Source organism: Peromyscus eremicus, chromosome 20, assembly GCF_949786415.1.
Source record: "Peromyscus eremicus chromosome 20, PerEre_H2_v1, whole genome shotgun sequence".
In the NCBI taxonomy this organism is placed as follows: domain Eukaryota; kingdom Metazoa; phylum Chordata; class Mammalia; order Rodentia; family Cricetidae; genus Peromyscus; species Peromyscus eremicus.
This window is the reverse complement of record NC_081436.1, coordinates 25744380-25761981: the sequence shown is the minus strand read 5'-3', so window position 1 is coordinate 25761981 and position 17602 is coordinate 25744380. Positions and strand designations below refer to the sequence as shown.

Sequence of the window (17602 nt, the reverse complement as noted above, 5' to 3'; positions counted from 1 at the left end):
CACCTAGTTTTATATAACCAGCAAACCAATTGTGGTGCTTTGAATGAGAAGGGCCCCCCCATAGGCTCATATATTTGAATACTCGGTTCCCAGTTAGTGCAACTGTTTAAGAAAGGTTTGCAGGTGTGGCCTTGTTGGAGGAGATGTGTCACTGAGGGTGGGCTATGAGGTTTCAAAAGCCCAGGCCACTCCCAGTTAGCTCTCTCTGCCTCATGCTTGTCTCACAAGATGTGAGCCCTCAGCCACTGTTCCAGCACCATGCCTGTCTGCCTGAATCCTGCCAAGCTCTCTGACATTGATATACGCCCAAAATAAATGCTTTCTTTTTAAGCTGCCTTGGTCATCGTGTTTAGCACAGCAATAGAAAAGTCACCAAGATACCAAGCGAACTTTTATCTTTATAAATAGTTGAAAAACAGCCCAAAGGAGTAACACTTTGCAACATGAAAATGACACAAAATTCAAATGTTATTGTCCATAAAGTATTATAGAACACAGACATTCATTCATTTAAGTATTGTCTATGGCTTTCTCAATGCTACAGCAACAGAGTGGAACAGAGAAAACACAAACAGAGGCCTGTAGAGCAAAACTTGGTTATTACCAAACATTTCCAGAAAAAGTTTGTGGATCTAGTTAAGAGTCTTTCAAAATCTAATCTCCTTTGCTTAAGTCTCAAATTGTCTCTTTAAAATGCCTTGCAAGGAAAGCCGGCAAGATGGCTTAGCAGGCAAGTATGTTTGCCATCAAGCCTGTCGACATGAGTTTGATCCCTAGAACTCCCATGGTGGAAGGACAGACTCAACTCCAGCATGTGCGTTCAACCCCCCCCCCCCCCCACACACACACAGAGTTTTCCAGGCAATCTCATAATAAACACTAGGTTAAAACAAAAAACATAGTCATGGATACAAAGTCATTCATCAGTAATTTCACAAATAATTACTGGTTTCTATTACCATGTCTTCTGTATTAAGATTCTTTTAACCAAAAAGGAAGTATCATTCAAAATTTGGTGCCAAAATCTTTCCCTGTAATTTTCAATGAAATTAAAATCTCTTCATGACTGTAAGCCTCACACACTTTTAAGTAATTAATTAATTAATGGAGACAGAGTCTTACTACACAGCCTGGTCTGGCCTTGGATTTCCAATCCTCCAGTCTCAGACTCTCAAGTACTAAATTACAAGTATGCATGACCACACCTAGCTCAAGTTACAATTTTTAAAACTGTATTCTTTTGTTAATAACTATCTGCCATATCCATTTTCTTCTGAACTGGTTAAATAGAAAATGTTATTCTATATTCTAAGATTGATAGTCCCTTTAAAAGGAATTTTAGAGGGCATGATAGGAATATGAATATTTTCACTGTTAATTCAACTACCATTTTCAAAACATTGTTTCTAACAAGTAAGTTAAAATGAAAATCCTGGGTGGATAAGATAGTTCTTTGAGTAACAGTGTTTACCACCAAGCTTGACGACCTGAGTTTGATTCCTGAGATGATATGGTGGAAAAAGACAACCAACTCTTCAAGTTGTCCTCTGACTTCCACCCATGTAAATGAGAGTGCTCATACACAGGTATACACACGTACACACACACACACACACACACACACACACACACACACACACACACACACTCAGCCAATCAATAATCTTGATTGCCGTTCAGGAGTTGAGGCAAGGCTCAGAGGCTCAATGACAAGTAGGTTCTTGCTAGTAAGGTAGTGACATGTTATAAAATGAACAGAAAAATAATACTTTAATAGAGGAAAAGATACTATAAAGCAAACTTTTGATAAAAACATGATACTTAGTAATACTGATTATATTAATATATGATATAAAAAGTATGTGTAGCCGGGCGGTGGTGGCGCACGCCTTTAATCCCAGCACTCGGGAGGCAGAGCCAGGTGGATCTCTGTGAGTTCGAGGCCAGCCTGGACTACCAAGTGAGTTCCAGGAAAGGCGCAAAGCTACACAGAGAAACCCTGTCTCAAAAAAAAAAAAAAAAAAAAAAAAAAAAGTATGTGTAATATACTAAATACAATAAACTGATAGTTATACAAATTAATACAATTAGTCTAGGACAGTAAGGATCCTGGAACCCATATTTTCTTTTCTAGGAAGACTAATTCAAGGAATGAGGTGAAATGGGCCAAGACACAGAAGATTGCAGGGACAATCACAGTATCTTCCAATGGCTGTGTGTGAGTAAAAGTGATGGGAACACTAGGTGACTGGAGAGGAAAGACTAGGAGGTGTGAGAGGCAACAGCAGAGACTGACTCAGCTCACCGCAAGAAAACTGTGTCTGCTTCTCAGCAGCCCACATGAAAGTACTGCAAGGCCAGCAATATAATCAAACAGCATAGGAATCTGGAATTCAATTGCCCTCAGGTTGGAAATCTCTCTGGACTTAAGACTTACTAGGTTGCTTGACCTCCAGAATCTCAGCGTTTCATGCAATAAGGGGGGGGGGGGAGACAAGACACACATCAAACTACCTCAACAGGGTATGTTGTATGTGTAAGGGTTATGTCCTTAATTACGTCACCAGCCTGCAATGGCATCCAGCCTAAAAAGGGGGCGTGCTCTCTCTTTCCGCATTCTCTCCCCTCCGCGTGCACTCGCTCACGCTCTCTCTCTGTCTGTCTCTGTCTCTGTCTCTCTCTCTCCCAATAAGGCTCTAGAAAGGTCACCAATGCATCCAGCACCCTCCTCCGTCGGCATGGCCGCCGCCCCTTAACCAACAGTATGTGTGACAACTACTCAAAAGGTGATCGGCAAGCAATCATAATTCACATTTGTAAATGCAGTATGTATGTATCAGTGCAAGTAGGTATGTAAAATGTTTTATTTAACGACAGTCATTATTGGTGATACTTAAGAACAAGAATGGTGGACATAACTCTTGGGTTTACTCAAATCCAATGTTGCCAGATTCAGTGAGTTAATTTAGGTAATGTGCTGAGAATGGTGTTTGATAATGACATTACATACTTGCATACAGGATTAGCTGCTGTGATGACTGTTCTAGACAACAGGAAGGGAAGACTACTGATGAAGTCCCTGCCCTCCTGGAAACCAGGGGATGAGGAGAGACAGACGACAGACAATGATGAGCACGAAGAGCTGAAAAGAAGGGCGGCGAACAGGAGCAGGCAGAGTGCTGGTTGAAGCGGGCCAGTCAAAGGCACACTCCCTTCCAGACAGTGGAGTATGCAGAGGAAGCCTGGTGGCTCAGTTTCTGGAGGGCACAGCAGTGAGGTGAGAAGAAAAGGCCCAGTAGACAAGTGCAAGGTGGCCGGGTGGTGGAGAGTTGGGGGAGTCACCCTGGGCAGACTCCTCTCAGGAATTAAATGACTCCATGGTTTCCTGAATTTAGTCATTCCAAAAGTAACGGAGGAACACTTCAGAGGCTGGAAATGGAAATGATGCACCACAGCACTCTGGCTGCCTACAAGAGGCTGAGCATCTGAGCTCAAGAACAAAGGTGCTGTGGTCCAAACAGCAGAGGGTTTTCCAGTAGGAAGCCACCGCGACTGTGACTGGCCAAGTTCTTGTATGTCCTCTGGGGTGGAAACGTGCAAGGAATGAACTGACTGGTTTTGGAATATCAGGGGACACTGAGTGAGTTCTTGTGGCTCTAGAATCAAGCTTGTACAGTAGATCCCTGAGACGGGGGTCAGTGGAAGGAGATTGGGGTGTGACTGATCTTGAGTGACAGCATGAACATCACAAATAGGTTCTCCATGAGACATTCTAAAGAAAGACATTACATCATGAGAGGTTAAAAGCTAAGCATTCCACGAACCACAGGTCAGAAAGAGATGAACCTATTCCCGATAGCCATCTGGACAATGTGACTTCGCAGTTTCTTCAGGGAGAACACAACCAGTGAGAGGGATGAGGGCTGTCACTACCTTCCAGCATAAAGCTGTCTTCTAGCAATGCACGCTTCAACAGGAAACTACCAGACACCAAGCTTTCTCAGTCTCAACTACCAGACCTAGCAGCAAAAGGAAAAATAAAGGTGGGAAGGGACAAAAGAGAAGAGGGGTATGGGATCGAGGCGAACACATTTATAGCATCACAAATGCTCAGATCGGTAACATCCCCATTTATGGAATTCTGGGTATCTTCCAGGAAAGATAAATACCTTTTAGAATAGTGACACTTTTAAATAGTCACCCTTGGTCTTAGTAAGGAAATGGTTAAAACTGAAGTTAATGACCAGTGTAGAGGAATTCAGAAAGAAACAAAATCACTGGGGAAAGTACGGCTTTTTCTTTTTGGTTCATTGTAAAGAAACATAAATTTAGCCTCCAATCCACATCCCCACCTATCCCCAAACTTCCCCCAGAATCCTGCGCAGCCCATAGAAAGTGGAAAGCGTGCCAAAACAAACACCGTGGGCTCCACTCTGCGGGAGGAGGGGACGAGGCTGTGTGGAAAGGAGTGCAACTGGCAGGCAAGAGAATGGAGTCACTTCAGACGAAGGCCACAAAATGGAGACTCAAGGAAGGGCAGGACTCCCAGATTCACAGAACGGGATGTGCTTAGAAAATTCACAGACCAGATTCCCAACTACGGTCCATTTCAGAAAGCACAAACCGAAGGGGGAGGGAAAGCGAAACAAAGCAAACATACCTGCTGTCTTATCTGCCTTTAATTAGAGGCTAAAATACCCCCTCCCACTGTCTCCTCCAACTACCCAGAACCTAAGAGGGCACAGCTCAGGTGAAAGACTCAGGCCTGCCAGCTACAAAGGGGGAGACAGCAGACAATGGAGCTGGTGATTCATTACAAAAGAATACACTCCAGAGCAGCCTGCGGCCTGCTGCCACTTGGGCTCACAGCACTATTTAAAGGAACAGCAACCTCCTTCCCAACCTCCCCATTCCTAACACCTTCTCTCCTCCTGGTTCTGATGGAAAACAGATTTTGAAGAAAATGCCAGCAAAGCACTGAACTGTCCAAGAAAGGGAGGGCCCTGTGCTCCACAGAAGTTGGCAGTCTCACACCCTCGGAGAGTCCAACATCTGCTTTCAGGTTGTCCTGTAAGCTTTTCCCCTTTGCCTGATATACTTTCCCTCTCAACAAGAAACAGAATTTGTGTCTTGCTAAATGTTTTTTTTAATTAATTAGGTAAAGTCATTTTCAACTCTGTTTTTCTAGTTTACATATTATGAGAATGATTTTTCTTTCCTTTTATCCCTTGCTTTTCTACAGACAGGATACGCACTATCTTTAGTACGTCAATCAAGTTAAAGAGACTTCAGTGAAAAACTTCTGGAACATGAACATGATCAAGAGATATAAAAGTATTATTTAAAGTATCACATGAGCATGTCTGGCTACGACTGCATGAAAATTTTGCCACTAAAATACTATTTTTATTAAAAAGCCAAGTTCTATTTACTGTCAATGATAAAGTTGTTAGCTAGTACAACAGAAAGGGCCATATAAAACTACAGTATATGTAATAACAAAGCCCACTGTGCACAAAGGAAACTAACAACAAATGATGAAGATGGGGATGAGGGGCAGGGAGGAGAGTTAATCTAAGGCACAGATACAGTGAACCAAGGTGTGAACTGAGCAAACATCATACCACTTTTTTTACATCCTAGCCAGAACACTAAGTATGGTAACAAGCCATTTTAACTCTGACAGTCACCCCTGACCAGTACACACAGTTTATACTGAAAACATGTAGGTGATAGGGCATTATCAAGTGTTTGGATTTGCTGTCTGGCTCAAAACACACAAATCTGTACAACAAAGCAAACACACACACACACACACACACACACACACACACACACACACACACCCAAACCCCATACCCACCAACCAAACCCCAGGCTAGCCCAAAGGTTTGACTCCACTTACCATTTCCTTTGATTCTGTTTTCTAGATTACAACCAACCATCTCCGTGATTGTCAGGTAGATGGTGTAGACACTTAAACAAATGTCACACAGATCCTGCTCTTCTCAGTTGTATAAATTCAACACGAAAAAATGAGCTTTTTTTCCTTCAGCACTTAACACAGCTGAGAGAGCACAAAGATTAAATGTATCTATTGGAATTCTTAACCACTAAACCAGTCTCTTTCCAGGTTCCATTCATTTCTTCAACCTTGTTCCTAAAATTACACTTTCCATAGACCTAAGAAATTGGAGCACAATACGAAGTATGAACGAGCGTGCACATTCTAACTTGTCACACACACTTCAAATTTCTAAAACCAAGAGGCCATGCTCCACAAGGCCACAGAAGTCTTTTTCTAACATTTGCTGTTTAGATGGCTCCTTCACTGATTTTAAAATGCGTGACAACTGCAGGGTAAAGTCTTCCATGGAGCTGAGGGCGACTGTGCTCTAACACAGCTCCTCAGTGGAGACTTGGTGTGGACTCAGGTAAAGTGAGCAGCATCTCCCAGGCTTCAGAGAGAATCAAGACATTGGGCTTTCTTTCTATGGAGACTGACAAAATAAAGTGAGATTTCAAAAGCATTAATTAGATTTTATAAAGGAGTAAGAAGTGTTTTTTAAAAAAATTCAAGAGTTTCTCCACTTTCCAAAGGAGAAATTTCTTGACAATTCCTCAATTTAGATTTGGAGAAAATCCTCCTTGGGAGGATTTATCTTTTGAAATTTCCCTCTTCTCTGGGTCAGGATGGATTCATCCCTCCTTCCAAACGGCACTGCAGGGCATTATATAACATTTAACTAAACAGGGCTCCAGCCCCAAAGGCGATGCCTCTATCGGACAGCTAGCTGCCTCTCGCCCTCCGGTGGCGACTCCGAGAGGAAAAGAGGGGAGAGAATACAAAAAAGGGGCAACCTCCTTAAAAGGAAAGCACTGTCCTGTGAGGGAAGCCTGGGGCGGACTGATCCCACATCTAAGACTAAAGGGTCTGAAAGTCCTCTCATGGAAATGACGTCCTCTGATAAGACACAGCCTCACCACTTTCCCCCAAGCCATACATAAAGAAAAGGGGGTAAAGGAGCATCAGTAGGGTGTCAACCAGAAAAAACAGCCCTGCCAGGAACGGAACAGCAGTCACCTTTCCATCTGTCGGGAATGACTTGCTAAAATGCAGAGTAGACACTGCTTGACACAACCAGAGAGGGAGAGAGAAGGGGGATGGGGAGGAGACAGAGATGGAGATCTTCCATTTCCTACTCCATCTCCTTCAAACGTCTTTTAAAGCGGGCAATTGTCACTTATGTACGTAATTTATCCCATCAGAAAAAGCAGTACCTGCCTCTGCTACACCAAGATGTTCTGTGGGTTCCTATGGAAAACATCCTTTACCAACGACAAAGCCACAGAAACGAAACATTCTTTCCTCGCCTTCATTTTTGATAATCCGTTTAGAAAGAAGGCAGCAAACTGCAATTCCATAGCCAAGCCCGAGAAACCCCCACCCCCGTGAATCAGCTTTCCCAGTAACACAAATTCTTCTGCAATTCTTAAAAGGAAGTCACTCCCTCTCCCCTTTCTGGCAGTCTACAAGAATCTCTTCCTACCTCTGCAGTCTCTCTCCCTCCCTCTTCTCAGAACCAAGACAAAGAGGTAGACAAATCCCCACAGGCTCTTTCCTGAGCTCCAGCTGCACACTACAGGAAACTGGGATCGGTTATGGAGCCGGAGGAGGGGAGAAAAGGGCACCGATACAGTACACATGCTCATGCTCGAAGGACCAACACTTCAGCTGATAACAATAAATCTGCCTTTTAAAGAAGACAGCCCTCACTAAAACTTGGCTGGCTACACTCCACCCCAAGACCTTCCCGCAGATCCCTGAGACAGAAATGTGTGGAGGACGCACAAGTCTTACCTGAGTTACCATTTTCTTTTCTCCATAAACCAGAAGAAGCAGATGATAACCAGTAGAAGCCGCCGTAGTGGGGCACACCTCTGTGGCTCTCTGCCACCCGTCCCCAGCTAGCTGGTTTAGGGCGGGTGACCGGCTTCCCTTTATTCGTTTTCCTGCCTTTCTCTTTCTAGTGTTTCTTCCTTTCTTTTCTCTTCCTCTCTGGCAGTCTCTCCCCCTCCTTCTTTCTCCAGCTCCCTCCCATATCTCAGGCAGATGGCTGAAGGAAGCCCCACCCCTGAATGCCTAAGGTAATTAATCAGAGTGGAGCCCCACCTCTTCCTCCTCCCCCCGACCCCTCCCAGCAGGCTGACAGCTCCCAACTCCAGAAGCAGGCCTGCTGGAGAATGGCAGTTCAGCCTGTGCTTTACTGTGCGCACGCGTGTGTGCATGTGCGTGAGTGTGTGTATATGTGTTTATGTGCGCGAGCACATAAGGCAGAAGGAGGGGGGAGAGTGAAGGGGGTAGGCATCATGTGCTGGCATGTTATAAGGTTGCGATGGTGGTATTAATTATATTGCTCTGGAAGCACTTACCACAACTTATTACAGTTAATACAGATTTAAAAGATTATGGCCATGAATATCTGATAATAAAAAGAAATGGAAGTTTTTTTTTTCCATTGATGGACATTCACAGGTAAGAGTGGGTCTACTGAAAGGTATGGAATGAAGAGCTGCTCAAGTGAGTACACAGGAAGGTTTTCAAGGACAGCAGCATGCAGAATGGTGCTGGAAGACAGGCGATGTAATGAGGGCACAGGACTAGGAGAGAAGGGAGGTCAGTTACGTGCCTATTTTTTTCTCCTCTAAAAGCCCTGGAGATTCTGAAAAAGGTGTCACCATCAATCTCAAGGTGTGGACATCTGACTGCTGAAGCTCCCCACTTCATAAGCTCAGGTTAGTGAAAACTGCTCTGCCTACTTCCCCTACTGTGTTTCAGCCCACAGTAAAAAGAACACCTTTCTTATATCCCCGCACAGCACTTGCGTCATTACTGCACACAGTAACAGTTACTACAGAGCTCCGAGAATACAGTGGCTCAGGACAATGTTTACTCTACACAAATGCTTCTTTTAAGCCTCACATTTAAAACTCAAATAAAAAAGTCTCTCATAGTGATGAACTGGGCAGGAGTGTTCATCTCATTCTGCTCATTACTAGTGATAGGGGGGGGGGGGGGAGACGACCCACTGAATTCTGAACATAAATTTCATCATCTCTATATAAAGACTCAAATTATGTGAGTATTTGATAAATTTAGGACTTCTGCCAATTATCTCATAAATTAATATTTTTAAGTAGATTCTGACAAGATCCTGTCCTGAAGATTACATGTTTTAGTTCTACTATATTCATTGAAATGTAGAAGAGATCAATTGCAAAATTAGCTTCTTATTTTAAAAATAAATACTCAAAACTGTAAGTCAGTAATCACAATAGTAGAGGTTCTCTTGCTGTCTCTACCAGGACTGTCTGGCTTGATGTAGAACCAGGCTTTTAAAATGTAACATGTAACACAGTTGGTTGGCGTTTTGCCAACACACCACCACCATGTTCTCTCAATTGCCAATTATTTTAACAATCCCAAAAAGAATGCACAGACTACAGAATCATGAACGAAATCTGGAGACCACAGTCAGGGCAGCGTACTGACTGTGTGATCGGGCAGAAGCTGTCCTGATATTTTATAGAAATGAAGAAATACGTGCAAAAGAATAATCTTGGGCTAGAGAGATGGCTCAGTGGTTAAGAATGTGATCGTGTTTGCAGAGGACCTGAGTTCAGTTCCCGGCACCTATGCTGGGCAGCTCTAGGTGACCTGGCACTCTCTTCTCAATTCTGCTGGCATCTCTCTCTCTCTCTCCTTCTCTCTCTCTCTCTCTCTCTCTCTCTCTCTCTCTCTCTCTCTCTCTCTCTCTCTCTCTCTCACACACACACACACACACACACACACACACACACACCCCTACCTTGTTTTTAAAGGATGAGGTCTTCAAGTTCTATGTTAAGCAAACAAAAATGGGAGAGGAGTAGATCACAAAATTAACACCTTTAGGAACACGCTGAAGTCTGAACATCCAGGGCTTTCAGAATATGCAACCAAATGACATCAATATTTTTAAAAGGCAAAGAAAGAAGAAGAGGTAGGCAGAAGCAGAATGCGGTAATGCATGCTTGCAATCCTTCCTGTACTTTAAGAAAAAAAGTCCTATTTATGAAATAACTGTGTTTTCAGCTTTGACATACAAAATAAACCTGTATGTCCCTGTACAGTATGTTTTGAATCTATCAGGCCATTATACCGCCCTTAACAAAAAGCCACAAGCACCAAGAAAGCTACTTGGGTGCTTGGGTATGACTTTAGTCCCTTACTATAAAGACAAGGGGACTTTTTTTCTTTAAAAAATAAATGAGAAATGCAAGGTTCCCATAAACAAAAGTGTTGGACAAGGATAAAGGTTTCCACATGCCCAGAAACTTAAACTGCATTTTTATACATAGGATTAATATTTTACCTGCAAATAATAGGCTTACAAATTCATTACCATAAGGGACTGTATAATAAGCTAAAAATAAAATATGCTGAAATGTTTTTTATAAAGACTCTGAATAACAGGATCACCGTGAGCACTGGCCAGTGGTATTTTGAAGTGTGTCCCTGACTTTAAAGGCTGACAGAGAGGACAATTTGCTCTTTGGTGCCCAAGAGATAGAAGAGCAATTGAACAGCTTGAATCTGACCCAGCAAAACCACTGAAGTCCCTGGTGGCTGAGTGTACCAAGGAAAAGCTCATTTGACTGTCTGTCTCTCTCTTGGAAAGACAGATGAGGTTGGAGTGATGAGGAAGTGGGCATCTGAACAGAGTACAACAGGCAGCTAAAAAAGATCTTGTATAGCCTAGTAGAGCAGCCTCTGGCTTTCAGAGGTATGCCTGGACATGGGAAGTACTCGAAATATTTGCTGAATAAACAAACACAGGGAAGGGTACTTTGTGTCTCAATTTCTTGACCGTCTCCTTGGCATTTCAGTCTCCAAAACCCCTGCTTCCTTTCTTCTGTGCTGCTCAACTGAAACTCATCTCAGTGAGTCACCGAGGATCTCCAGGTAATGACCAAATTCAATGGACATTTCTGTGGCATTTGGATTCCTGTCTTCGGGAAACTCACCCTTAGCTTCAAATGTTGCTTCATCTACTGCCACCCTGACAACCACAGCCACACAGGAGCCTGGGTGCTGTTGTTGCTGGACCTCAGACTACAGCTGTCCCTTGGCAGCATTCCAGGCAATGAGGCTCCCTCAGCTGTTTACCCATCTCAAAATGGGGGAGAGAGAGAGCAAGAGGGAGAATAGGGGAAAGGGGGACAATATACCAGTCTTTTCTAACTTTTCTTGCTCCCCATTCATCTCCTTCCTCTGCACTCTCTGAATGGTGATACTGCATGAGGTGCCATCCTCAATCTTTTAGTGCAATAGGAGTTTATCCTCCCAAAGCACACAGCTCCTCACACCAGCACCCCAGTCAAAGCATGCTCGTCTTCTGTGCTTTTCTGTGCAGAGAGGAGCCAGGTATTTCAGATTTCCAGAAGTCCAAACTTCAAGGAGGCTGGCACTGACAACACTTGTCAAGGTTTGGATCTCACTCCATCACTTCAGTTAACAATGCCCATCAACCCTGAGGACCTATTTCTGAATCTCACCCACATCTTTTCCTAACTTCAGAGCAGAATATCCAGCTGCTCATTAACAGTCACCTCTGTACTCTTCTTTAAAGTCCCAAACTGGGAATGATGGAATGTCTCAGAATGAAAGAGCACTAGCCACCAAGCACTAGCACTAGCCACCAAGCTAAGTTCAAAGAGAACCGGTCGTTCCAAGTTGTCTCTGACCTCTATGCATGTTCTGTGGTACATATGTGTATCTACACCTCTCAACATGCACGCACGCACGCACGCACGCACACATGCACACACACACACACACACACACACACACACACACACACACACACACGTTTAAACAAACAAAACAAACCGGTCTTTAAATCTAAAACTGAACCATCAAGTCCAGAACAGCCAAGTGCCTGCTGTGCTTATGCCAAGGAATCCCTCTAACTCGGAGGGAAACAGCAATGGACAAAGCAGAGCATAATCTTCTCGTGTGACTCTTGCATTCTAGCATTCCTGTCTTATTGAGGAAGGCTAGATTTCACAGCAGACAGCATAGCCACTGCTTCTGAAGAACTTACTCCGAAGTGGCTTCTGAGCAAGCAATTGTGCATTATTAGCTCACTCTATGCTCAGGACACTGGTGAGAAAGTGAACTCCCCTTTGTAGAGATGACGGAAACTCAGCTAGGTTAGGGTGAGCCTCTTGCTCATAGACAGCCAAGCTAGCAAGCTACAAAAGTTGGGGTCCAACCCAAGCCCACAGGTGGAGGGCTCCTCCTTACTCAAGGCTACATTAAGTTAGAGTAAGTCCTGCTTTCTTTGCCTGCCCATGCCCACAGACTCTTTGCTCTGGAGCTGCTTCTCTACTAGTGTCTCTGGTCTATCCTCCAAGCATCTCACTACTGCCAGTAATCTTTCTAACCACAGATCTCATCCTGCCATTTCTCCTCGGTTTTGTTAAAATGAGTGTTAATTGTACACAGTAACAAGCTTACCAGTGTACACCACCCAGCTAAAAATCTCTGTGTATCTGGTTTCCATTCCTTGATGGCTGAGGATGTTGAGTATTTTCGCGTGTATTTATTACCCATGTGTACTTCCTTTGACAACTGTTTACTTCACTCATTAGCCCATTTATTTATTTATAAGGGTTGTTATTTAGGGCTTGGTTTTTGAGTTGTTCATATATTCTGGTATCAATTCCCTGTCGATGAACAGCTGGAAGGGGCTCCCACTCTGCAGCTCTCTTCACTGTCTGTCCCTCTGCCATGCAGGCTCTGCATCTGGATCCACTCCTAGTCATCAGTCTTTCTATTCATTCCTGAGTTACCAGAGTCCCACTTGGAAAGTCCATGGCTGTGCCTGTATTCTGAAATGATTTCCCTAAAGACTTTACTAGCAGTTTCAAAGTTCTAGATCTTGTGCTAAAGCCTTTGGGCTATTTTGAATGGACTTTTGCGCAAAGTAAGAAAAAGGGATTTCAAACTGTGGACATCCAGTTTACCCAGCACCATTTGTCGGAAAGGTTGGCTTTTCTGCAATGTGTGTTTTTGGTGTCTGTGAGGAACCAGGTTGCTACGAATGTGAGGTTTTATTTCTAGGTCCTCTATTCAGTGCATGGGTCCTTCTGTGCCAGAGCCATACTGACTATGGATCTTTAGTATAATGTTCAGTTTGTACTGTGCTATCTCCAGCATTGCTTTTTGATAAGGATTGCTTTGGTTATCTGAGGATCTTCGTGCTTCCGTATGAACTTTAGAATTTCCCCCCACCACTGTGAAGAATGTCAGTGAATTTTGAGGTTAATTTTATTGGCTGCTTTGGGTAATATAATAATTTCACTGCATTAATTCTGCTGATCCATGAACATGGGATGTCGTTCCTTCTTATAGTATCTCCTTCAATTTCCTTGTCTGGCATTTTATATTTTTGAATTTTTTTGTTTTACTGGTTGGGTTTATTACTGCCTCCTTATTTTCCTTCTTTCCTTCCTTAAAAGGCTAATGTAAATGAAGCCATTTTCCTGGGAAAATCTCAACTCTTTGGTAGGAACTGAAAGCATCACCTGTTTGTTTAGCAGACCTGTCAGAATCACAGCTCCCATCCCTCTAGTATCCTGTCACATCCTGCCACACGGAACAACTCATTAGTTCGATGCTGTTTCTGTTCTGACCCTTGAAAACAGCCTTCTATTTGTGAATCCATTCTCTAAGGCTTACTTACAGAAATCCTTACCCCTGAAAACATTTCCTGATCTATCTGCTTTCTACATCCCAGTTAGTCGTCCCATATTTGTGTGTACACTTTACCTTGGCATCTATCATGGGCATAAGCCTTTGCATAATTCTTACTACCCTGTGAGCAGCTAGAGGGTAAAAATCATGTTTTATATCACACCCCAGTTCTTACCAGTGCTTAGATGAACTGGTGGTGGTGGTGGTGGTGGTGGTGGTGGTGGTGGTAATGCTTGCTGAACTCAAATGATGAACTAATCTGTCTCTAGACATTATTTAGGCATACTTTGCTAAGTAAGTATGGAAAATATCACTGAATTGTGGTGGTACACACCTTTAATCTCAGCACTCAGGGGGCAGAGGCAGGTGGATCTCAAGAGTTTGAGGCCAGCCTGGTCTATAGAGTGAGTTCCAGGACAGTCAGGGCTACAGAGAAACCTTGTCTTGAAAAACAAACAAAACAACCCCCTCAAAACAAAAACAAAAACAAAACAAAACAACAAAATCCTAAAACGAAACAAAAAAAGGATGGAAAGTATCTTGGTAGTTATTGAGTACTATGAAAGCATTCTTTGTTCTAAGAATATATTTCTTGGTAATATTTTCAAATTTATAAATTTATTTCAGTATCTTTTAAAACACTGAACTGGAAAGATATGCAGAAAGATAAGGTAAGATAAAGATTTTTATTTTCACCTTTATTAGACTACTTGAGATTGTAGACAGAATACCTGCTAATTAAAACCCGACTTCATTCTGAGTGTGGGATACATGCCTTTAGTCCCAGCACTAAGGAGGCAGAGGCAGGTGGATCTCTGTGAGTTCAAGGCCAGCCTGGTCTACAGCATGAGTTCCAGGACAGCCAGGGCTACACAGAGAAACCCTGTCTTGGGGCGGGGGGGGGGGGGGGGGGGGGGGGGGGGGGCAGGGGGGGGGAGATGACAAACAACTCACTTCACATACTTTTGCTCTTTGTAATTTTATGGTTGTGAATCAACTTCCCTACTTTCCACCCACATACCTGCTATGCTATAAAAGCAGATCCAGAGTCCTTGACTAGAGGTGGGGCTTGCTCACACTTCCCCAGGGGGCCTCTGACACCCAAGTGAAAAGCAACATTAACGAGAGATTATTTCCTCCAACAATGAAACCTTGTTAGTACAAAAGCCCTTCACAGCACACTCCTGCAATAACCCTAAGTGATAAATTTATTCCTATACTGGACACCTTTCCAGAAGCATCTCAAGATACGACTTCAATATACTCCTTTCGATATGTGATGATGAGATTTAATTCCAAAATTGCCAGCTGCTTTTATTCGGTACTGCAAGGTGCAATACAGACAGCCCGTTTCAGAAAAATGGGTGAGATTAGAATTTGAAAACTATTTTAAACTTATACATTTATACACTCACAAATTCTTCACATTTACTTCTTGTACCCCCAAATCTAACCATTAGAAAAGAACATTAAAAACATGTACTAACACCCTGGTTAAAGCCAGACAGATCAAAACCTATTACTTCATTAACTATAATTTGGCTTTAGGTAATTTACTCATACCATATAACATTCCAACCTTAAACATTTATACAACTGAAATGATGTATGCCCTTCTTCGTATTTTCCATGACAAATTAAAGAGAAATTTCTCAGATCAATACTAAAAGGGTGCAATGTAAACAAATGTGTCAATACTAAATTATCAAGAAAATACATGATTAAACTGAAAACCAAAATGTGCTCTTTTTCTAATACTAAAATATGCCTTGTGTCTACAACTAAATTATTAGAGACTATGCTGGGCTGGCTGTCACTGTATCTCTACGTCTGGCACATGGGAGGTACTTTTAAAAAAAAAAAGGTACAATAAACTAACTCAGGATGAGAAATTAAGGAATGTGTGTATCACTATATGTAAGCGTCATCATTTCTTGGAGAACTACAAAGCAGAGGCACTAATTCATGCTCTAGTACTTTGCACATACAAGCATATCTTAGTATCAATAGTATCTTTTGCATAGGTACTTTTGTCTTATTTTTCCATAAGCAAGCCAAACATCCTTGGGCTGCCCTTGGCTGTCCTAAACCATCCAATCAGTACATTTAGTTGCCTCCAGTGATTTAAGACCCTGCTTCCTCCTCCTCTAACCACTTTACTACTAGTGGGTGACAGGACAGTAGTCTGTAACATTTTTTCACTGAGGAACAACTGTGACAATAAATAATCCCCCTAATTTGCAACAGCTACATGTAACTATCTAGTCAAGGTGGTAGTGTTTAATCTAGACCACCTACAAGAATTTCAGGACCTGGCCTGGTTAACCCCAGCACTAGGAAGGGAGAAGCATGTGGATCTTGACGTTCAGGCCATCCTGGTCTACACAGCAAGTTTATAGTGCAATCCTGTCTAGAAGACTAAAAAATAAACAAATTAAATAAACAAAGGAGAAAGAATGGGGGGGGTTGTTTTGAGACAGGGTTTCTCTGTGTAATAGTTCTGTCCTGGAACTTGCTTTGTAACCAGGCTGGCCTCAAACTCACAGAGATCCACCTGCCTCTGCCTCCCAAGTGCTGGGAGCAAAGGTATGTGCCACCACAGCCCAGCTAGGAGAAAGAATTACTTTAGATATGTATAACTTCTCATATCTTTTTTCTGGACAAGGAAACTCAGTGTCTCTTACACCCTTCTCTAGCAAGCCTCTATCCTTTTTAACCTATCTGTATTTTTAAACAGATTGGGTTCTACAGGAATTATAACTAATAAAATAATAAATTTCAATTGCACGTCTTAGGCAGGCATTATTCTATTAACATTAAGAGTAATGAAAGGTCAAGTATGTGAAATACTTTATTGCCTTCTGTTGAACTCACTTTCTTTCATTATCTCAACATTAGCAATTCTAGAAATACTCAATTAAAAACAGATATAAATTTTATTTAAAAATACTATTCAGTCACGTCCTTAAGTGTGTTCACTGTATAATGCACTGGTATACGACTCCAAGTATTATGCAATGGGTTTTGATTAAAACAAGTATAATAATATAATATACATTTAAAAAGAAATCATTTTATAGTCAATGTAAGAATGTGTAGCAAGCCGGGCAGTGGCAGCATGTGCCTTTAATTCTAGTACTTGGGAGGCAGAGCCAGGCGGAACTCTTTGAGTTCAAGGCCAGCCTGGTCTGCAAACTGAGTTCCAGAACAGCCAGAATGGTTACATAGGGAAACCCTGTCTTGGATGAAAGAAAAGAAAAGAAAGAAAGCAGATACAAAAAACAAAATAGAAAAGTGTGTAGCAAACAACCATTTATCATCCATTTACAAATGCACTGAAAACTGTTCCATCAAAAAATTAATAAATATCTTCATAAAATAACTTTTAATTCTTCCACGTAAAACTGGTTTTTTTCCCCCAATCCCATTAATTTCCTGGTGTGGCAGAAAGAAGAAAACACTTTTAATTGTAACAACACCTTCCCCTGTATTTCTCAGCTATGTTAATGCTAGACAGAATAAACCTACTAACAGAGCAAGGCTCGGGAAGTATGGTTTAAAATACTAACCCTGTATTCACCAATAATAAATCCCCCCTCCCCCGGCCCCGCCCCAGCTGAGGACTGAACCCAGGGCCTTGAGCTTGCTAGGCAAGCGCTCTACCACTGAGCTAAATCCCCAACCCCAACCAATAATAAATCTAAGTGACCAAAAAAGTTTAGAACATTAATTCACCTTATCACAAAAGAATCAAAATTTCACTGCCAAAGTTTTTATCCAATTGCATCATAGTCTGAAGAG

The 17602-nt window shown here is 42.4% G+C and overlaps 1 protein-coding gene across 24 annotated transcripts in view; it reads right to left on the bottom strand.

Moving 5' to 3' along the window:
- Positions 1–17602, bottom strand: part of Rbfox2 (RNA binding fox-1 homolog 2) — a 247547-nt gene that overhangs the window by 67102 nt on the left and 162843 nt on the right. The window contains exon 1 of one of the 24 annotated variants that reach the window (XM_059247152.1): positions 7862–8121. The exons of the other annotated variants lie outside the window; for them this stretch is intronic. Coding sequence (XP_059103135.1) covers positions 7862–7873 — 12 coding nt within the window. The 5' untranslated portion in view covers positions 7874–8121. Of the gene's footprint in view, positions 1–7861; positions 8122–17602 lie in introns of those variants that run through there. 24 annotated transcript variants of the gene reach the window in all.